The 23,234-nt window shown below is 35.1% G+C and overlaps 1 protein-coding gene across 16 annotated transcripts in view; it reads right to left on the bottom strand.

The window, feature by feature from the left end:
- Positions 1-933: 933 nt before the first annotated feature.
- Positions 934-23,234, bottom strand: part of LOC106170420 (centaurin-gamma-1A) — a 38,793-nt gene continuing 16,492 nt past the window's right edge. For 3 of the 16 annotated variants that reach the window (XM_087018641.1, XM_087018648.1, XM_087018644.1), the window contains 19 exons: positions 22,322-22,393; positions 20,394-20,492; positions 18,273-18,374; positions 15,493-15,579; positions 14,303-14,359; positions 13,824-13,928; positions 11,902-12,049; positions 11,405-11,548; positions 10,363-10,380; positions 8,862-9,008; positions 6,207-6,280; positions 5,744-5,821; positions 5,327-5,414; positions 4,967-5,084; positions 4,552-4,662; positions 3,905-3,992; positions 3,218-3,385; positions 2,681-2,923; positions 934-1,464 (listed from right to left, as the gene is read on the bottom strand). In XM_087018641.1, coding sequence (XP_086874767.1) covers positions 2,723-2,923; positions 3,218-3,385; positions 3,905-3,992; positions 4,552-4,662; positions 4,967-5,084; positions 5,327-5,414; positions 5,744-5,821; positions 6,207-6,280; positions 8,862-9,008; positions 10,363-10,380; positions 11,405-11,548; positions 11,902-12,049; positions 13,824-13,928; positions 14,303-14,359; positions 15,493-15,579; positions 18,273-18,374; positions 20,394-20,492; positions 22,322-22,393 — 1,905 coding nt within the window. In that variant the 3' untranslated portion in view covers positions 934-1,464; positions 2,681-2,722. The remainder of the gene's footprint in view (positions 1,465-2,680; positions 2,924-3,217; positions 3,386-3,904; positions 3,993-4,551; positions 4,663-4,966; positions 5,085-5,326; positions 5,415-5,743; positions 5,822-6,206; positions 6,281-8,861; positions 9,009-10,362; positions 10,381-11,404; positions 11,549-11,901; positions 12,050-13,823; positions 13,929-14,302; positions 14,360-15,492; positions 15,580-18,272; positions 18,375-20,393; positions 20,493-22,321; positions 22,394-23,234) is intronic. The other 13 variants (XM_087018645.1, XM_087018650.1, XM_087018649.1 and 10 more) reach the window with 10 other exon arrangements.

The raw sequence follows: 23,234 nt of genomic DNA, 5'->3' as shown, positions 1-23,234 counted from the left end.
AATTTAAAAAAAATTGAACTAAAACAATTGCCCATGTCCCTCACTACATGTGACACAAAAGCAGAGAAACTGTGACAAATGTACAGGCTACACTAACAGACAAGTTATGTAAATTTACACAAGTGTCTAAATTTTCAATGATGTTTTGCATCTTGGTTAAAAATGGACCATTTCTTATATTACAAGAACAACATCGTGAAAGAAAGGCCAGTTCTAACAGCTTGCTTTAGTGTTCAATATTTCAAGAAGACTTTTTTCCTGGAAACCCTGGACAAAAAGTCCCAATGATACACATTCTGGATGTAGATCAACTACGGTCAAATAAATTATGTGATTATCTTACAATGCAACTTTACAAAATGGTGCGCAAATGTACAAACATTTCTACCATAACCATTATAACAGTTACTTAGAATAAGTAATCAAATCAATACTTAGTGTCTTATTACTATGGTAACTATTACCATAGCAACATAGCTTTGAATACAATTTAAAACGGACACCTTGTAATTACTACAATGACTTTTTTCCGTGCCAGTAGTCGGCAGAGTAAACTTGGTGCAACTGGACCCTGTCAAAAGGCTGGTCAATATTTTTGGTTCCTCCAGGCAGTAGGAATGCGTGTTTCTTTCTAAAATGAACATCACAAAATCCAAACACAGAATTCATTTGCCCTCTAATATGCAGTGCAAGTCAAACACCCCCCCCCCCCCCCCCCCCCAGGAACTTAAGCTGTGTTTTTATTGTAAATGAACTTTTCCTTTGTCAATCTCTTTCCTGAAGATCTTGCCCTGTTCATCCTTTAAGTTAAAATTCAATTGGCAATGGCTATTTTTTTTTTTTTTTTTTTGTGCAATTGTAGAACTGGAAGCACTGTCTGAGACTCACTTGGAAAACAATAAAGCTTGCAAGTGTTTAACATTGAAAAACATCCAATTTCAACATGGGAATTATTTCTGAACAGATTAAACATTGTAATGAGATGACTCAATCTAAAAGATCACATTACACATCAGGGCAAATAAGTTATTGGTTCCCACTATATCAGAAAAACTCTAAGATATAACAGCTTGTGCTCTGCTCTTACTCAGCAAAGACAAATGATAATGCCTACAATTGATTTTTTTAGACTTGTCTATTACCATATCTCTAAGCAGCAATTCTGCAATGTATATAAGGCAACTGTTTATTTATGTAGTACACCATTAAGATACAGTACATCCAAAACAAGGCAGTTGCTACATAGACGGTTCTCTAACATCAGCTGTGGGAAGTATGAATTCTATATATATACGGCAAAGTACTAGAAAGGGCTATATTCTGAGACTCTGCAGCAGCGAGAGCATTGAGTGAAGATCTACTTCTTGGAAGCTGTCATGGTTCTGGGTATGAGACGAAGCCTGCTGCTAGAAACACCAAGGATGTTGATCCTCTCCCTTTCATACTGGGGTCACTGTCTAAAACCTATAAAAATATAAGTTTATGCATGTTATAAGGATGATACTGAATACTTGGGCAGTACATGTACATGTTTTATCACGTCAACAAATAAGTTACTCGGTTATAACTTCTACTAAGTTAAGTCAAAGTTTCATTTAACTGGGGGTGAGGGGCTTCGCATATGCAAGAGCTTTAGCCAAAGAATTGGACTAAACTTTTAGTCCAAAATGTTTGTTAACTTCAGTTAAAAGTAGATAAGAATTATTAGTCCATTTAATAATGGTAAGAGTAACTGGACAAAATATCTATTATGTGTAGGACATTTCAACATTCTTTGAAGCAATTTCTTTAAGGAAAGGGCAATGTTGCACCTTTTGTTTCTACAACCGTCTTAATTGCATAAAATTAGTATACTTTATATTCTTAATAACATGCTCAACCCTTTTCAAGAAAATCCTTGGACATGAGTAGCTGGTAAATAAGAAAGCAACTAAAAATATGAACTACTTAGGCCCTAATGAATGTTAATTGTGGAACCCACTGTGTTAGTTGATAAATTAGAACTTCACAAACACCCAAACAGACCTTCATGGCACACCAGCATATATCATGCTATTATGAATTAAATTCAAAAGGCTTTGCATAAATGTATCCTTTATCTTAATACTGCAATTGATGTATCAAGAATAAAATTATGCTTTTTTTGGAATCAACGTGTGATTCTCAAATTGAAAATTTTATTATTTGATATTCAATCTTAAAATCAGAATTAGAATCTTAAAGGCGGATTTTTCTTTTCTTCACAAGTGGGGAATGAAATCAGTACATTTATATGCCGATACAACTTTTGAGCTTATTCCAGACATCACTGCTATTACCATAATAACGTCATCAGATTAAACATTCTAATTATCTTTACATAGGAATTCAAGTTTAAATTTAACATACAATCTGTTACTGAAATTAGGATAAAATGTAATATCACATAAATATGAAATATATAGAACAGTCCATTGGGTTAAAATTTCAGACAAAATGTGCCAGACTCTATAACGAAATTTCCCGAAATAAAACAAAAAAAAAAAAAAAGGGGGGGGGGGGGGGGGGGTTTACAGACTAGTGAATAGGCTCACAGCACACTCCTACCTACTAAGGAACCAAACCAAACCAAACCACGCTGAAATAAGGAGACGTCCCAAACAAAATGTCCGTGGAGAGGGAGACTTAAAGGAGGTCTTACTTTTGATTGTGCTCATGGTGCCTGGTTACTTTGCATAACATGCTATATAACACTTGCAGGGAGTGTGTCAAAAAGTGGATCATTACTTTTCTGTTGAGTGCTCCCCCGCCGCCTCGGTAACGTGGGGTTTTCTGGGCAGCCATTATGAGTCAGCAAGTCTACGCAGTCCTGTGCTCCTTTTGTGCGAGCATACCATAATGCTGTTCTGCCATCGTGGTCCACAGCTTTTACGTCTGCACCATACTGAAAGTAAACAAGCAAAGAAGCTAGAACTTATGATTCACACGTGCAGTCCTGGTAGCATGCACATAAACACATGCTCTCTCTCTCTCTCTCTCTCTCTCTCTCTCTCTCTCACACACACACACACACACACACGAACACAAAATCTACAGTCGACATACACATTTTTGTTACATATCACTTTCAAATTGATTAATTTCAGGATAAAAGTAATATAATTTATCAAAATAAATCAACACATATCATTCACTCTTTATTTCAAGTACATAGTTGCCTCTACCAGCCACAACCTACCCATAGTATTAATTGTATAATTGGTGTCTTTCCCAGGGCAGCCGCCACGTGAATAGCCTTGCGTCCATCTTGTGCACTATAGGAGGAGTTCACATCATCTGGGGTTGACAGTGCGAGGACAAGTACAGTTGACCTAATATCATCCCTTGTTATAGAGTCTATGAGTTGCTGAAATGAAGAAATATGGCTGACTTAGATAGTTTCTTGTCAAATCAGGGGAGATAGTAGGTTACTGGGGCTGAAGGCAATTTGTAATAGCAAAATGCACCATTTTGCACTGTGTAACAAACTGTAAAAATAAAATTAATTACACAAACAGACTGAATTACTGCTCAGCCCAGCCAAATCCTTTTTCTACATCTTCAGGGATGAGACTGCCATTGAGTGAAAAAGTCTTAAAATATGGCTTGGGATCCAAAGGCCCCTCTACATTGATCTCAAAAATGATATTTTTGGCTCTCAAAAAGTCCGAAATCCACCAACAGTGTGAAAAAGTCTCATTACTGCATCTTGCATGAGTTAAAATGGATCTCAAAACTTCAAACATAACATTCTGCATGGAAAATGTTCCGTATCAAATAGAATGATATCATTTGTGCTTGTGAATCCAAAGAAATAACAAAATCCCCTTTCTTCACAAATCTTGGTGGAGTAACTGCAGAAACTAGTCTGACTGAGAACACTTACTCTTCCTAAAGGATGATCTTTATGTGGAGGAGGTGGAAGAAATTCTTTCAAATCATACTTGGCACGGATCCATTTTTCTTTGTCTTCCCTGGAAATGAAAGTGATTGTTTATTTTACGTGATTACATCAGAACCTTGCAACTGTGGATAAGACATTTTTCTCTTACATTTCAAACTACCATTTCAATGCAGTCCTCTTTTATTCAATTCAGTGTTAATTACACTGCTTAAATAATATAAATTTTCACATGAGCCGTAAGATACAGCCATGAGCTTCAGTGTCCTAAGGCATGCCTGCCTCTTTAATTTCAAATCTCCATTTGTACACACTTATCAGATTCTGACCGCTAGCAGGAAGTTTGATTTGAGTTTAGCTTGCCAATCACAGTTCCAGTCATCTTGATTTCTAGTTCTATAGAAAGGCCCGTAGCTGACAGTTATGTCTAACACTTGCAATCGACATGGAAAACAAATGCTGCTGAAGATCAGGTATGTGACAAGCAGAAAAGTATGGAAATGTGAAAATAAAGAAATTGCTCCCGGTCAAGTCTGAAACTTGGGGTATACATTCTCCTGACTTAACACCATGACACTGAGAACCAGGCGGCAGAACAGAACAGAGACATTCTGTGTGAGTACTGTGCCTACCTTGGTGTGCTGGGGGTTGGCTTGGCCTTGCCTTTCGTTATATATGCGGCCTCCCAGACCCCATTTGACACAGAGTTCCCTATTAATGTCATCACTCCCACAAGTTCTGGCCTGAAAGTGGAGAATTTGTGATTGAGATGACTAAAAAATGTCACATATTTATTTATTAATTATTTGTAAAACAAAACGGAATGTGGAATTTAACAAAATATTACAACAGACATCTCTACTATAAAATATATCATTGAAATCAACCATTAAAGTTTGTGGAAAAATAATATGGGCATGTTTTTTTCTTTCACAAGATGAACATCACTAAACAAACATGAGAGATACAAAAGCATGAAAAATTCAACTCAGACACAAAAAATGTGAACCTGTCCTCAAATTTCAAGTGGTTAGTTATGCTACTTACGGCCACTCATCCAAGTCTAAAGACCTGACTCTGGATACATGAGCACCCAAATTCCTATGTATTCCTGAGCATTCTATACACATTAAAGCACCAAGATTTAAACTAGCCCAGTCTGGGTCTGGAAGGCACAAAACAAGTGAATTATTAATAATATCATCAAAGGAGCACTGCTCATCATCTTGCTGAGTTTTTTTTTTTTAATCTTTTCTGATAACATTGTATACTACTCACAACACATGCTTATCTCAAATTTTTATACGCTGACTGTGAAATTCTATAAAGACTTAATTTTTGATAATATGGAAAAAAACAAAAAAAAAAACGGCAAAATATGTGTTTATACATGATGCCATTACTTACTTGGAGACATGCAATCGGCACAGAACTGATTTCCTCTGACAGCGCGAATCATTTTCACTGCCTCAGGATCTGTTGTGCTGCTGCGATTCTGAGTTTACAAATAAACGAAAGAATAAACATAATATGCATAATAACCAGCATTTATTCAAGCAAGTGGGACTTGTTTGCACTACTCAAATTAGTGACTGGTCTACTTGTTAATACTGTACAAAACTTATCACACCCAAATTGCTTTTTTAAACCAACATTTCAAAACATCTTCATTATTTCTATTCACCCATAGAAAAGAATTTTTAATGAATATTCTATCTTTTAATGCTTGTATTTATGATAAACTATCTTTTGCCGTGAGTAACTACATTTATCAGGGTAACACTACTTTCATGTGTGGTAAGATGTCTGTATAGGCACACTTACCCTAGCTTTATTACTTTCATTGCCTTGTAAAGAAGTTAAAATCTGCTGCTCAATGGCCGACACCCACCCTTCTCGCTCCTGAAATCGGTGAAGATCGACTATTAACATGGAATATGGTGTCAGTTGAAGTGAACATTCCCATTGGTTAATTTTAATTCAAAAATGAAAATTATTACTTGTACTCTCCCATAAAGATCTTGGTTTTGCTGGAACATTATGAAATATTAGATAAAACTTTGGGAGTACTGGATAAATGTTTAGTCTATGAACAAGAACAGATGCAAACACACAGTTAAAAGGGAACAAATAAAACCCGCAATTTTTACCTATAGATACATATTTACCAATCAGCATACACATTCACATCTGCATTCACACATACTTAGGCATAGTAACAAAAGTATAAGCACACATTTGCACACATGTATAGATAAACACACACACAAACAGGCATTAAACTTACGTCTGTTGTGGGTGCCTCAAACTGCCACTGTTTATTATCTAATGAAACTATCACAAATTCATAACCATCTGAGTCTGAAATATTGGACAATAAAAATGGTTTTAAAAAATCAGAAATCAAGTATCTCAACTGGATTAGAGCCCATTTAATATTCTTCAATTTCTATAATCATAACAATTCAAATATAATCATAGGCAGTTCTGTAAAAGTCATTTATGAGCCAATCATTATCTGTCTCAAAAAATAAGAAACAAACTTTAAGATGTTACCAAAATAACTAGAGAGAGGATGTCAAAGAACTCCTTTAAAGTGCAGTGTGTCAAATCACAGCACAATTACTTTTATACATTACCAAACAAAGAAATCACAGACTTAAACTAGAGGATCAGAGAGGCGATACCGCCTCCGGATATTGTACCACCAGCTGGAGTAAGCGCATTCGTATGGACCCCCCCCCTCCTAAAAGGGACACCATCACCAGTCTTGTGTTTGAGAAGCTCTATAAGATGCAATCAACAAGAGTTCTCAAAATATGCAAAAAAATATAACTAAAAATGGTACAATCAAGCAGATTTTCGAATTGACTTGCATTTTCCTACCCTTGATCACTACTGTATTCTCTAGACAAAAGGCCTATTGGTTTTCCTTGAAATGTGTTGTCAATGGTGCATATATGCTGACAAAAGAGAAAACCTTGGGGAAACAATGGGCACATCTCTGCTAGTTTTAAAGATACGAGAGGCAAGAAAATATGCAAAGCTCAGTTCATGGTGAAAAAGTAGGTCAAAGGTCAATTTCAATATCATAGTATATGAATTTCTATTCAAGTTCAATAGCAACCATGGGCATTTCTTTGCCAATTTTGCAGATTCAAAGGCCAGAAAACATGCAAAAAGCAGTTCATCATAAAAAGTAGGTCAAAGGTCAATTTCAAGGTCACAGATTGCTAGTGTATTACTTCCTATTCAAGTTCAATAGTAAGTATGGACCTATCTCTGTCAGTTTTGGAGATAAAGGTGAACGAAAATTTGCAAAGTTCAGTTCATAGTAAAAGGAAGGTCAAAGGTCAATTTAAAGGTCACAGTAAATTGCCAGTATATGACTTCCTATTTAAGTTCAATAGTAACTATGGATCTATCACAGCCAGTTTTGGAGATAAAAGGGAAAGAAAATCTGCAAAGTTCAATTCATGATGAAAAGTAGGTCAAAGGTCAATTTCAAGGTCACACTTAGATTGCCAGTATATGACTTCCTATTCAAGTTCAATAGTAACTATGGACCTATCTCTGCCAGTTTTGGAGATAAAAGGGAATGAAAATTTGCAAAGTTCAGTACATGGTGAAAAGTAGGTCAAAGGTCAATTTTAAGGTCACAATAAAATGTCTCTAATGACTTTCTAATCTAATTCAATAGTAACTATGGGCGAATCTTTGCCAGTTTTGGAGATAAAAGGGAACAAAAATTTGCAAAGTTCAGTTCATGATAAAAAGTAGGTCAAAGGTCAACGTCAAGGTCAGAGTAAATTGCCTCTAATGACTTCCTATTCAAGTTCAATTGTAACTATGGACCTATCTCTGCCAGTTTTGGAGATTAAACGGAACAAAAATTTGCAAAGTTCAGTTCATGGTGAAAAGTAGGTCAAAGGTCAATTTCAAGGTCACATCTAGATTCTAAGTAAATGACTTCCTATTCAACTTAAATAATAACTTTTGACCACCTCTGCCAGTTTTGGAGATATAAGGGACTAAATGTTACAATTCCGAGTTACAATAATGTGCCACCACAAAGTACTTTTTAATACAGCATAACACAAAAAACCCTTTGAAATACAAAAAAAACGGAGACCACTCTCAGTTTTGGGCTTTACATGCTCTATAAAATGCAAAAAAGAACGGGTCGCTAGCATTAACGGTTCCCGAATTAGAGACAGTTTTCAGTTTCGGTATCTTATGGCCGCTACTCCCGAGAAAATGCACCGATTGACCCCAAATTCATGGAGATGAAAGATGACCCAAAGGGTAACACTTTCCAATATAATTATTGGTTAAGTCTGTGTAGTGTCTGAATAACAGTGCAAATAATATTTTTTTTCGTAAAAAATTTCATTTTTTTGAAAATTTTGGCCCGTTTGACCTTGAAATAAAGGTCAAAGGTCAAATCCAAGGGCATATTTGAAATCTACACATATGACTTTTGGAAAGCCGTCTGTAGAAATTTTTCCCATAATTCCTTCCGTAGGGTAGATAATTGGCATTGAATTTTCAAAAATTTTGACAAGGGTGCATTGCAACGAGCGTCACGCCCAGGTCAATGCACCGACTGAGACAAAAAAACCTGGGGGTTCAAGTTGAGGTTATATGTGACCTAAATCCAAGAGATGGGGACAGGGGTCCTTGTGGTCTAGGAGGAGAAGCGGTAACGGTGACTTGTATCCGGCGCCAGTACGCGGAGCCGGCGGAGCTTACGGAGCCGGCGGAGCCAACGGAGCCGGCGGAGCTGGACGAGACGGGTCGGGACTAAAACCATGAGTACCGCCAGCGTACACGCTGGTGGTACTAATAAGTATTACTAAATTCTATTTAATTTAACAAATACCCTTTAGTTTTAACGTCAAACCTATCAATACTGGTACTAGCTGCACACATACACACTCACCATCTCCTGCCTGACTAGCCTCCACGTTTTTACTGCTGCTCTTGGCTCTGCGATGCCTCTTCTTCACGTTTGGCGTCTCAGCTCGGGCCATCTGTGCAGCACTCAACCCCATCTGAGCTATAGCCGTGTCCACGCCATTAGAGACACCTGCGATAGGACAAAGTGATGAGATAATTAAGTTAGGGTAAAGAATGTAATCTCACATGGAGATGTGTCTTTTAAATAGAAATTGACCTGAAGGATATTATCTCGTCTTTTTTCATTACTTAACTTCAGTTTAATTTTTAAATGCTTAAAGTTTCTTTAGTGACATGAATATTTTAATTCACAGAATAAAAGATTTTTGTTATCATATAATATTTCTTCTTGTTGGATTATTCTTTGTGGTTAGAAGTTATGATTATCTTAGTCCAATTAAGGTCAGGTTTTCATTCAAATACAAAATCACCACTTTTTATTTCCAGTTAAATATCAATATGATTCAATATCTGGCAAAACTAACTGTGCAATGTGCTAGTTGAGACAGGAGATCTCAACCGGTGCATTCACAACAACTAGGCTTACCAATATTAGATCCAAATGGAATAGGAATTGCAAGTAAGACAAAATACAATGTAAGACTAGTCATTCAACCTTATCATGTTATGATATACCACCTACACTGTTATAAAACTACACTTTTGGGGATTAATATTATATACATCTATTTTCTTATTACAAAAGTTACTTTGCTTTTGCAACTACCTTATCTATGCTACAACCTTTAATCATTTATTTCTAAAATTAGTCAACAATGATATTATAAACTGCTCAATTTAATACATAAGTAAGGACATGTCTATAATGTATCCCTATTGTTAGCTATTAAGTTCCGCAAAACATACACTTATTTATTTATTAATTATATCACATGCAACAAAAGACTGCAGGATACTCTACCTCTATCATCTAAATAGCATTTTTTTTACCTTTTACATCTTTATTTCTAATTTGTCTACATAATGGATCAAGCCCCCGCAAGCTACATTAACTAGCACCCTAACACATCGCCATGGCAACCAGCGTTTACCACCAGGGAACACGAGTTACGATACACTGCTTATCCACAACCACTGAATACTGTAAGCAACTCAAAACTTTGCAACAAATTGTGACAAAGCACATGCTCGATCACTGTCCGATATTTGTTGCATACATGCTTAATCCACTGCTCTACCAGTTACAACATATTTTTAAATACTGATCAGTATATATGAAGAAAGGGCATGCTTAAACATAGTAACTGCAGTTACAACATGCTTACTAGTAAATGGGAACACTGCTTATTTAAATTCTGTTATTAAATAAGAAAACCCATGCTTTTTTAACAATGCAAATTAACAGGTGCCATGAGTTGTATGACAGCAGCCATGTGCTGATGCCATACTATGTTGTGAATGCAGGATGAACATATGGGTTAATTAAACACATGCTTTGATATTACTATACATGCTGTACATACCAACATCAGAAAACACATCTATGGAAAACAAAGAAAGCAAACAGTTTGTTAAACTTGGTGTATGTGCATTTGCCATCCTTTTCTTTATGCCTTCCTCCCTCCCATCTCAAAATCACTGCCAAACGCAAACTTATAAAGCTTTATGCAAATTCAAGCACAGCAAGCAACACCAGCTTAATTATCTTATGGTACTTAAGGCAAATTCACATTTTCTTTTTTTTTAACACCAGACAAAGCCAGTGGCAAAAAATGCATGTAATCAATAACACTGGCTGATATTCTTCATTGGTACATATATGTCAGATATCGGTTATATATTTGGGTATATTGTAAAGCAAAAAGGGCTGAAGATTAAGCTTACACAAACCACATATCAGAAAAAATAAACCTGATAATTTATATGTGTTTTAATTGCTAAATCATTTTCTGGGAATATATATGTAAAGTAAAACATGACCATAAGAAGATATTAAGATGAAAATTGACTTTTAGTCATATTTACATATTTTGCTTCAAAGGCAAAGATGCAGAATTTAATAAGAAAACAAACATGCTTAAAATGCACAACTATTTATGAAATATAAAGATGCATCTTTTTCAGACTTCCTTAAGTTGCATCTTCATCTCCCAAAAGAAGGGAAAATATGAACATCTGTTGAGTGTGAACTTGAACTCATTAACTGCACTATTTTATTCCCACTGAACTTATCAAATCTACAACAAGCTGTTTTATTTTAGAGCAGACAAATTTCAAATCTTTTAGAACCCCCCGAAAAATGGAATACCACTTGACTTGTGGTCAGTATTGCTAAATTTTCTTTTATACATGTAGCATGCATCAGAAGTGTGCCAATACTTTTAAGACGAATTTTCAAGATACATGGTTACCCCTAGCTCTATGTGGATCATTTAACTGACACTCTAATCTGACGAAAATCCAAAAGCTTGACAGAAAGCTCATACTGACAACACCATCAAAGCATGCACACACATACAAGTGCATGTCAAATGACATCATGCATGCAGAGAGCACGTGACTCACCTGGTGTGATGGAGGAGTTGGATATAACAATGGCGTCATCACAATTACTGGAGACAGAACCAAGACGAGGACCACCGCCTTCCTTCTGATCCGAGCCCCCTGCCTGCATCACATTTTCTTTGCCTTTATTGCCAGGTTTTCCTCCTATACAAAATATAGAAAATTATGTTTTAAGGCCAAGGAAAAATTTCAAGTTGGTTTTGAGGAGTGGGATTGGCCCGAATTTTGAAACATATTTCTTTCCAAATGGACCAATGATTTAATATTTTTTTCAAATGGAAAAAAAAAAAAAAAAACATTGTAGATCTTATGGTGGTCTGGTAAGAGGCTGTGGTTTTGTTTTTATATTTAAAAATGGCCTACACTGTGGATTTGACATTTCTCAACCCTAAAACAATGTATTAGTACTGAATTTACAAACTATTTACATCAAATTTAATTCATTTTTTGTATCACACACACACACACACACACCTATAAAGCCATCACTAACTCACCCCCAAGTGACAGGTTATTCATCTCTGTGGTCACCCCGTTGGACCCAGGCTGAGTAGGACCCCGGGAACCTCGGGGTTTCTGTCCAGGAATCTTCACCGTTGTTTTCATTAAATTTATCTCTTTACCATGGACTTCATCCATATAGTCCTGCAGTGAGAGACAGAGAGAAAGACATGCGTTATGTGAAGATTAAAAAAAAAAAAAAAATTCTCAGCAGAAATAAAAAGAGGGTCCCTTTTCTGAAAAGATAACAGTGCAGAAACTAACAGAGTACAAATGTCTGACATAAAAATGTTAATACAAGGCAGCAAAGCTGTCAAATGTACAGACAAAAAGCAGGAAATAACTATGCACAAAATAGGCTACTGTCAATTCAGATGCAAAAGTACATTATGTTAAACTGTAAATTCAACATCAAATTTTAATTATGCTCAACAGGTAGTACCAATGAAAGTAAAATGTGTAACAAGCATAAGGCTTCAGGCCCATGAGAGTTCAAGTTCACACTTTGAAAATGTATAACTTCCAGAAAAAGAAGCCAATTAGACTGCTTTTCCAACTCAGGCTGCATGCCGATTTTCGAACTTGACCTCCGTTTTAGTAAGATCGATTATTCCTGAGAGTTTCACGACAACAGGCCTATCGGTTTTCCTTGAAATGTGTTTACAGTGTTGTATATATGCTGAAAAGTGAAAAAACAGCATAACTTCTACAATAATGGCCCGATCATGCTGATTTTAGAACTTGACCTGCGTTTTATGAATATTCATCAGCTCTGTAAATATAAAGCCAAAAAGTAAAACTGCCTTCCACTTATCGTGTTTACAAGGAAAGTGCACGGCAACGACGGCGACGGCGACAACAGACGCAGGTGATGGCAATATGTACAGACACATCTGTATATATTTACTGTAATGTTTGAGAAAAGTAAGTGACATGGTTTTTCTTAAATGGTCATCATGGGAGCAGTGCCCAAAATAGGTTTTTTTCAAATTTTGATGCAATATTACATAATGTTTAACAGCATGATGACCATCAATTTTTAAGAATAAAATATTAGTATCATGGATATTCAGAAAATGTGACTAGCAAAGGTCTTCAGGCCCATGGAACTTCAAAGTCACAACTTGAAAATGCCAAAATGTAAACAAGACAGCACTGTTCTGAAATGTTTTTTTTCCCATTTTTAACAATTTTTAACATAAAACAAAATTAACAGTTTACTGCCATTTTTATATTATCAACTAAGAAAATTGATGAGATGGGAAAAATATCAACAGAGCAGTGTTAAATGTCCAATTTCTTCCATTCTGAGATTCTGAACATAGTGAATGATTGAATCTGACAAACCGAATGATATGAGTTTATTTCCATTTTTGAAACTTTATTACACAATACATGATAACAAGTTTACCATCATTTTTACAAAATCAACTAACAATGTTGTAAAGATGCAGGAAATGTCAAACAAAAAACTTTTACGTATCTTATTAGTTTAATAATGAGACTGTTAACATGCCTAAGAATTGAATCTGAGGAAATGTGAAAAATATGCTGAAAAGTGAAAAAACAGCATAACTTCTACAATAATGGCCCGATCATGCTGATTTTCGAACTTGACCTGCGTTTTATGAATATTCATCAGCTCTGTAAATATAAAGCCAAAAAGTAAAACTGCCCTCCACTTATCGTGTTTACAAGGAAAGTGCACGGCGCCGGCATCGGCATCGGCATCGGCATCGCCATCGGCGACGACAGACGCAGGTGATGGCAATATGTACAGACACATCTGTGTCTGTACATAAAAAGAAAATTTTACAAAGAAAGGTAAAGATTCAATTGACCATTTTCTTCATTTCTGTTCTGATCCATACAATAATTATATATCAGTTAATTTCATCATAGGTTCATGGATACTTACATGTAAGCTGGGATGGTAGGTAAGCATTCCATTGTCATTGAGTGTCACATATTTTTTCTTCCATTCTCTATTTAAACCTTTGCTACTTTTCTTGTACAGATAGCCCTGGAGAATAAAATACATAAACAGTATCATGTACAATGAAAGCAGTGGGAATGAAAGTGCTGTTTTATACAATTAATAATGAGTTATTAGTTGCATATTTATTGTGCTCAGTGTTACACTCTGTTCAACTATTCTTAAATCCTTTATATTAAATAAGTAAATGAGTCACAAATATTTGTCTTCAAAATCAGTGGCTTCCTAGTTCCTAAGTATCACTTTCTTGCCATATAGATATAACATACTGGTCTTAAAAGTATAATGCACCTGTCTAATGGGTATAACATACCTGTCTAATAGATATAACACACCTGTCTAATGTGTATAACATACCTGTCTAATGGATATAACATACCTGTCTAATGTGTATAACATACCTGTCTAATGGGTATAACTCTTCCACTTCCTAGCCTCTCTTCATCCTTCTTGCTTGGCTGAAACATGAGACCACAACACTCTCTAACTGTGCTGACTACATACTATATGAAAGTATTTGTATTAACTGTGCATAGCACAGCCATCATAAAGCATAGATCTGAAACGAGGGGTTCTAGCTACTAAATTTCACAACTGAACAAGAAGTGAAGGTCGTACAACACATCTTGGCGTATTGCATATATATTTGGTTATCTACTCCTTCAGCATTTCTGAAAAAAAAGGGTTTAAAATTTAACAAGTATTTTAGGTGTTATGTGTTGTTATACCTCTGTCAAATGGTTAAATTACCCTAAGAGAAAACTTTGTTAATGTGTAAGAACTCCTTAGTGTTACCCAGCAAATCAGAGAAGAACAAAATCCTCAGCTCAAAACATTTCATCAGGAACAATATCCACCGATACTACTTTTCCATTTTCTGCTCAAACTTTGACAGTTTTATTTTTAAAAACGGAGAGATGCTTTGTGAAATCACATTACAGACGTAATTTTGGACAAAGAAGTAAAGTCTTGTCATTAAGACAGGAGGGGAGGGGTTGTTTAAGAGCATGACAATTGATAAACAGAACACCACATATACTTCTGGTGAAAAAGACTTATTTTTAAGCAAACAAATCCCCGTTGTTCACAAAACAAACAATTAAACCAATTAATCAGAAATGAGGCAACTTTGCTCTACAGAGGGAGAGGTAAAAAAAAGGAAGCAATTTATTAAATCTTCATAGAATTAACAGAGACATATTTTGGGGAAAGTTTTTTTTTATGATTTACTGAACATGAAGACAGAATTTTTATGATTAAATGAACATGAAAGGGTTTCAAAAGTGCAGTCTATGATATGAAGTGACAAAATCAGTTGTGCTCAATCCATATTTTAAACTTTTTTGTTTTGTTTTTTTTTTGCTTTGTGACTAGTGCAGTGTAATTATCACTTTGTTTCAATTAATTGGTTCAAAAGTGATGATAAAAATAGACCCACCCAATGTGCACATCCATGCAAAAATTTCATCAATTGACTTTCTTTTTTACTCAAAAGAAATTGGTTTATCACATATTACTACAAAGCAGAATCACCAACATAAAAGTGGCATACTTATTTGAAAGCAGAAAATGGAAAAAGCTCCCACCTTACCGTAAATAAATTAGACCGCCTCCTACTTTTTCTAGTTTGAGTGGGTGTGCTAGTTGGTGTGGGTAAATCTTTACCATCAGGTTTGTCCTGGAATTAGGAGTGTCATGGTTAACCCACTAGCGACCTCTACACTTAGTTCTAAGCAGTTAGTATTCACAGTGTGTTAGTTGCATCTGCAGGGATTTTATAGCTTGTTATTCCATCAGAGGTGCTTAGTAAAACTAGGCGACTGGCATGGTACAACTTGGGGAAATATAAGCAAACACCAAGTTTAAACAAGGACAATTTGGTGGGTGTAGGGCAAAGAAGGGTCGAGCAGAGAAATTTTCAACGACTTTGGGGAAAAAACATACCGAGCTGCATTGCAATTACAAAGAATTCAAGTTGTGTTAAAAGTGGCAAAATAACCAAATGCACAACCACAGAATTTCCAACGTTTTTTTTTTCCCCCTGATATTCAAACAAGTGAATTATGGAGAGATCTCAGTTGAAACCCCAGAGACAATTTTCAAAAGAACCTCCCACAGCAAGTAATTCATACCCATGTTATCCATTGGTATCTATGCATACAACAGAATGTGAGAGATTATGTCTGGAGACAGATGCATGGGGTAAATGAAGAGCAGGAATACCACTCACACAGCAGGTTGACAAACTTAGGCCAAAAAATGCTGTAAAAATGCAGCAACTGTTATTGAAAGTTTTACATACCACAATACAGGGACATGGGAATATTACAGGTTATATTCACGGTTTGTTAAAGAGTAGAATACAACACTCCCCTTTGTGCGTGTGCATGCATGTGTGTGTATGTGCACGTGTGCACATATGCGTGTGCTCCTGCACCCACAGTTACTTGGTTATGAAGCAACCCTGATACCTCATGTTTTAGTAAAATAGTCAAAGTCCAGTGCAAAAAGACATAGTGAGTTAGACACTCAGTCGGTTTGTTAAATGTCTTGCTATTGTAAAGCATGTGCTGCTAGATCGACTAGCCCTCTGCTGCTGAAAATGAATACAGGGTAGCAAAAGTATAGGCTACAGTGACACTGATCAAGCTGTAAATATGTTCAGACATTAATATCACTATAAGAGAAGTCACAATCCAAGCATATATCTGGAGCTGAAGTAGGCCAGCCATGCTATAATAGCAGTTCACCCTTGTGGTGAAGTTCTGGCATCTTTGTTCTATGGATTCAATGGTTAAAAACATGCACGCGTGCACACACACACACATGCATGCATGTTCATTTTCAAACACCTAAAAACAAGCAAATAGTATTGAATCACTTCAAGTAGTTATGCCAATATTTTAAGACATTCATACATGTCTGCATATGCACATTCATTTTCAAATATCTAATAACAAGCATATACAAGCAAATAGTATTGAATCACTTCAAATGGTATTGTCAATGGTTTAAAACATTCACAAATGTCTGCATATGCACATTCATTCTCAAATAACTAATAACAAGCATATAGCATTGCAGATATTAATGCTCTCTAAGGCAGAACCCCTGACAATTGAAAACAAGGCATATATCTACTACCACAGCTTTCTGCTAGCAGGAGGAAAAAGTGTGTATATGGTCCACATCCGGTATTGTGTACTGAACCTCAAATGTACAAATAAATACATGATGAAACAAATAAATACACAGATAAATAAATAAATAAATAAATAAATAAATAAATAAATCAAACACAATTTGCAAAGAGTATTATCAATATATAGAATACACATCACTGCATCATAAAATTTGGATCCATAGACCACATCTATACTAATGTTCATGAGGTATATGGGTCCAAATCTTTCTACTTCCAAGTGTGAATTATTCACCTAGCAGCAGGATACTAGTATATACTTGGAGTAATTTAATGCATGCTTCCTTTGGTGCTTTAATATTAAAAATTTTAAATTTACATTTTATCACACCTTTTTTTTTGTGAATTCACATGCAATTTATATTGTTGAACTTCATATGAATGGAAATATCTAAGTAGTATTCTTATGTAAGCATAAAAACCTAGCTGTAGCACCAGGCCACAAATAAAACAAAGCTCTAAGCCTGCACTTTTCCATGCTGATACTACTAGTATGCATCTAGTTTGACGTGAAAATGACTGCGAAGAGCTTCTCAACAAACTGGATAGTTTCAAGAGCAGTTCTATTTGATGCCATTGTCAAACTAACAAATAAACATACTACAGCGGCTGAAGGTTTGAAATAATTTTCAGTATTCTAACCCCGATGTGTTGCAAGAGCTGCAAAAGATGGTTTAGTAATGATAAGTGCACACAGAAATAACTATCTATTTTTATAGCACTGCAGATACAGCTTTGTATAGTGAAAGGGAAGTAATGGCAGCAGGACATCGGGACGCTTTAGTGCCTTTGATATGACAGGAGAAAAGATATTTTGTAAAACATCATGAGGAAATGTGAAGTGAGCTAAAGCAACTATTAGTCAAGCTGTGGATGTGATATCTATTTTCTTATTATCAATATAGGAAATAGAAGTTATTAATTTAAGTTGAAATGCTAAAGCTATTGTAGCTCAGCTTTTTTTAATCCTAAGGCGAAACCAAATCATGAATGGAACAAGCAGCGAAGTTTCACACAAGGAAAAGGCAAATGAAGATTTATAAATGTCAGCTTATATATGCTACAAGAGTACAATTTTAACAACAAATTAAAATGATTGAGAAAGAAAAAATTTTGTCAGCCTATTATCTATAAGAAGAGAAGCTACTTTTTCAGTACTGGTCACTTACTAAGTCCAAGCTGGAGCGGACGCGGGTCATTCTGCCAAGAAGGGGTGTAAGGGGGCTATTTGGTGGAATTTGCAAATCCTTGAAAAAATTATCCACTTTTTCCTACAAATCATCAAAAAATAGAAAAGGCAAGCATGTGATGAGTAAGGATGTTGTTACAGCGCAGTTCATCTGAATAACAGTGCCGGCAGTTTTTTAGACACTACGGCAGAAATGCAAAAGCATCAGACTGCAAATTTTAAGTCAATGCAGTAATTAATTAATTTGAATATTGATCCAGCATATTGCTGTTCAATACTGTTCTTTTTTTTTTCACCCATTTACGTCAGATTTTTTTTATTTTTGCCTTGCCATGTTTATCTTAACTGGAAGTAGACCGCAGCTGATCAAATACTTTTTTGTCCCTTATCAATTTTTTTCTGCTGTCAAAATGTATTCAAAACTCAAAATATTTACTTAGGATCCCCTCCCTCTTGAATGAACTGTACTGTATCAAATTGCCATTTGGAAGATTTGGCAAATGACAAAAAGCCTGCCTAAACATCCAGTGAACACAGAAAAAGTGTTGAAAAAAAAAAAAAAGAAAAAAAAAAGAAACATGGTCTCACAGAAAATGCAGAAATACTGTACTCTTTCTCACACTGCAAATACTTGGTGAACAATTTAAGCTGTGTGCAAACCCCGCTGGCAATACAGGAATGTTCTGAAGCACCAAGTACAGAGTAAACCCACAAAAGCCACACTTGATATATAGGTCAGCTAATTGAGATATAAATCAGTGATGGCTGAATTATTGTCACAAAAATAATCAAATATTACAAGTCAATTTTGAATAAATAAATAAATAAATAAATAAATAAATAAATAAATAAAGGCCTCAAAATGAAATGTTGCTCTAAAAGCAGCCCCTGCTACTATCTATATCCTATCTCACCTCACTGCAAATAACTAGGCCTACACAATCAAAGCTCTTGCTTAAATATAATAAAGATATTCATTTTGCACATAAAATAAAAACTGAATGTGTTTGTGCTGAGAAAGGAATGCAATATGATTTTCCTCAACAACTGGCAATCTACAAGTGCTAAATACTACAAAAATCCCAAATACTAACTACTGGGAGACATACTACATAAATAACGGGTATATAGTTCTAGTGCTAAATAAAGAATAAATAAAGAGAAAGAGTAACTAAACTACAATATCTATAAATGTGAATACCTTTACCATTAAAACATCTATTTTGCTGTGGAAATTTTCATATCAACAACAGCATTGAAGAGGAGGGGGGTGACTTTTTTCAGTACAACTTCATTAAATGGTGACGTTCAAAATAACCGGACTCAGAATGACTTGAAAACCAATCTGGAGCAGTGTAGTAATTTTTTTTTTTCATTTCCTTTGTGACATAAGAAAGGGATGAAAAGAAGTACTCCTTTTCAAAAAAAAAAAAAAAAAAAAAAAAAAAAAAAAAAAAAAAAAAAAAAAAGTATAGATATGGGAAGCAAGCTGCTCTGCATTTCTTTGCAGCCATACTTGTGGGTATACACAGGGTGCTACCCCCCCCCCCCTCCTTGTTACTATCACTAAAGACTAAAATAAGTATAAAACCCAGTGATGTACAGGGTGTTCTGGGGTGCACAATGTTTCAATGCTTGTTAACAGGGATAAGACACCCATTCAGTGGAAAAGTCTGAAAATATGGTGTGGGGTACATGGGAAACACCCTGGCCAATATTTTTGGGTCCCAGTCGAAAATCTGCCAATAGTTAAGTTTTTTTCTGGCTACTCTCAACAAAATAAATGGACCTTTTTTTTCCTATTTGATTGTCTTTTTCATTGTCACTGTTAATTCAGATTAATATCTGATCTATATGTTGTAAGGTAAAGATTTAGTTCCAAAACCTGGCATCAAATTAATGTTTAGGCAGATAAACAGTGATAGCCTTAGACCAAAAATATGTTATTTTTAAAAACCTATAAGTTTAGCATCCCAATAGTAATAAATCACAAAGATAAGCAGTGTAAAGTGTCAAATCAAATAAAAAGAAATAAACTATCTAGGAGGTACTAAGCATAGGTAGAGGAAGAAAAAATGTGAAACAAAATAAAAAAACTTACGATGAGGAAATTAGACTTATTTTTGTTTTTCCTAGAAAGAATTGGTGTACTTGTTGGGGTGCGGTTTTCCCGTTGGTTGTCAGGGTTGATTGGGCCGCCCTAGAGGAGAGAGATGCAAGATTACAGCAAGGTAACAACATCAAAAGCAATCACAACATCAATAACAGCATCAGCAAAAACATCATCATCATTACAACACCAACATTTCAAATCATCAACAGCTGGTATTTTCCTAATTTGAATTTGCAATTCATATCAATGTACATATAATTCAGACTTGAACAATCATTTACTTTCTCGTTTTCATTTTAATTTCATTAATGCTCAAATTGTTTTTTACAAACAAATGGAAAACACCAGCATATACAGTTAAAACCAAAACTCACTGCTATCAATAAGAAACCAAATAGTAGTCATATCACAATTTTGTCATGCAAACCTATATGCGAAACATTAGCAAAAACAAATCATCAAATTGAAACAAATGTCAAAAAGCTAAGCTCTAAATACTGTCTACATATCCAAGCTATGTAACCTGCATATGTGCTATACACTAAGCCCCATGCAGTCATCATATGCATGCACATACACGTATGAATATCATGTAATTTGTTAGTATTATGGTTGACAGCCACACATAAACCACTTCTAAGCTCTCAGTATTTTATTAGTAGGTATAGTCACTGGTTAGTTGCTATGGTCTATCAGTGTGTAACACCCAAGACTTATTTCATGATCAGCTCATTTTGTTAGTTGGCGCATCTCCACTATGCTCATCTTTATTTTAATAACCGATGTAAGTTTCACAAAAGAAGGGTGCTTCAAAAGCTGATTTTAATTTTTTTCGACTTCTCTAAAAATTTAACATGCGGTAGTCAACTAGAACTGAGTAGTTTTAGCATAAAACATGAACTGCTGCAGGTGATGGCAATTTTTATTAAATTTTAAAACACAATTAGATTGGCTATAATTATTAGCAAATAAAGACCAAATTACAACCTACGTTGTTTTGTGTCAGAAGCCCTTTGCCAAGATTTTTGGTCATAAATATCTACACAGAGAGGATAAAAGAAAGACTGGAAAATCTCTCAAATGAATTCTAAAGGCATGACATTTTTGAGAACACAACACCACATCTCCCTGAGATGTTTTTGAGAACACTTCACCACACCAAAACTAAAAATTGGAAAAAAAATATACACAATAAAACTATAAAAATTATATTTCCTATTGTTAGTTTTACAGAGACTAAAGCAACAGTCAAACCTGTGCCATGTTAGGACAATGTACCTCATCTTAAGCATTTGCCACAGCCATGTGTTGCTATGGTAATATATCCCATCACAAGCATTTGTCAAACCCATGTGTTGCTATAGTAATATATCCCATCACAAGCATATGTCACACCCATGTGTTTCTATGGTAATAAATCCCACCTTCTGCCTACCAAACATGCATCTATCCCAAGGGACAGTTAATTTCATTAAGATTGTTAAGGGTATACCAATAAGCATGGGATTGAAATATTCTGTTTGCATTACTTCAAGCTATAGCCATTGTATGATATAATGCCTCAAGGAGTAATTTATTATTTCATTTGTAGCCATAAGACAGCATAAATTAAAAAAACAATTGTAATTTATGACATTTATTTCACCCCATTACAACACTATTACCTATAGTTCTATATGACAGTAGGTGTTTGAAAATAGACGTAATCAAAACGACACTTTTAACTCTAATCAGTTTCATTTAAGAAGATTAAAAAAAAAAAAAAAAAGAAAAAAAAATTGGAGAGGGAGGGGGTATAATTAACTCATCTCTAAGAGTCAGTATACAGGATTTCTAGACATGCAGTTTAGTATTATAGATGGCCCTGCAGCCAGGCAACCAAGACAAGCAAGCTATCATACGAAAGTGGTTCACACCTGAGAGGTAGATATATCAACAGAGCACAGATAATTGTTGTACCACCACGAATCACCAGATGGCGTCCCTGCCTAGCAAAAGAAATATAGGTGGCATCACTGTAGAGTTGAACAACACAGCAACAGAAACATAGACGGCAGGATGATATAGTTTCATATTCTCTGCAAAACATCTCATATAATCAAGATTAAATAAAGTTTAAGAAAAGAGTCATACAAATAATATGAAGATTATAAATATTATATATTTAATAAAAACAGTGAAGCAAACAGATAATCAGCCATGCAACATGACCTGATATAACAAAATGAAATATTGACCATGAAATAAATGCAATGGATACTGTTTTGTTTAACTGAGTGGCTAAGAAGAAAGAAAGAAGTCAACAGTCACTTTTGACTCGAAAAGATCTTACTAAATAAGTTAATTCCCACCTCCAGCTTCCACTTATTCAACTAAGCTTATTTGCATTAGTTTCCAACTTTTTAAACTGACATCGCCATGCTCAAAGGCCATATTATCCTATAACAATAGTACCTTTCTTCTCATATTCACATATTAGACTTACACCTCTATGGATTATGTAAATATCTTTTTATAATCTAAACACAAGTTTTGCATATTGTTAAAGGTTATTAGCCAAGACAGGAGAGATTTCTGTAGCAAAGTAGTTAAAACCTTAACATGGGGGTAAAACCCTCCATAATCCATTTAATAAGGCCATGCCTTTACATTTTAATTTTGTGAAAAGAATGTTTAAGTTACAAACAACCATTCAAACATTTTAGATTCTTTCCCCAACAAATATCATACATTCTCTCCCTCTCTCTCTCTTCTCTCTAACACTATGTAACACTTCAACACTTCAATCTGGAAGACTATATTATAATACTAAACTTGCAAAGTTGATAT

The sequence above is a fragment of the Lingula anatina genome, chromosome 7 (assembly GCF_051362555.1).
Source record: "Lingula anatina isolate TDL-2025a chromosome 7, LinAna3.0, whole genome shotgun sequence".
In the NCBI taxonomy this organism is placed as follows: domain Eukaryota; kingdom Metazoa; phylum Brachiopoda; class Lingulata; order Lingulida; family Lingulidae; genus Lingula; species Lingula anatina.
Note: the sequence above shows the minus strand (reverse complement) of the source record. Positions and strands in the feature narration are given on the sequence as shown.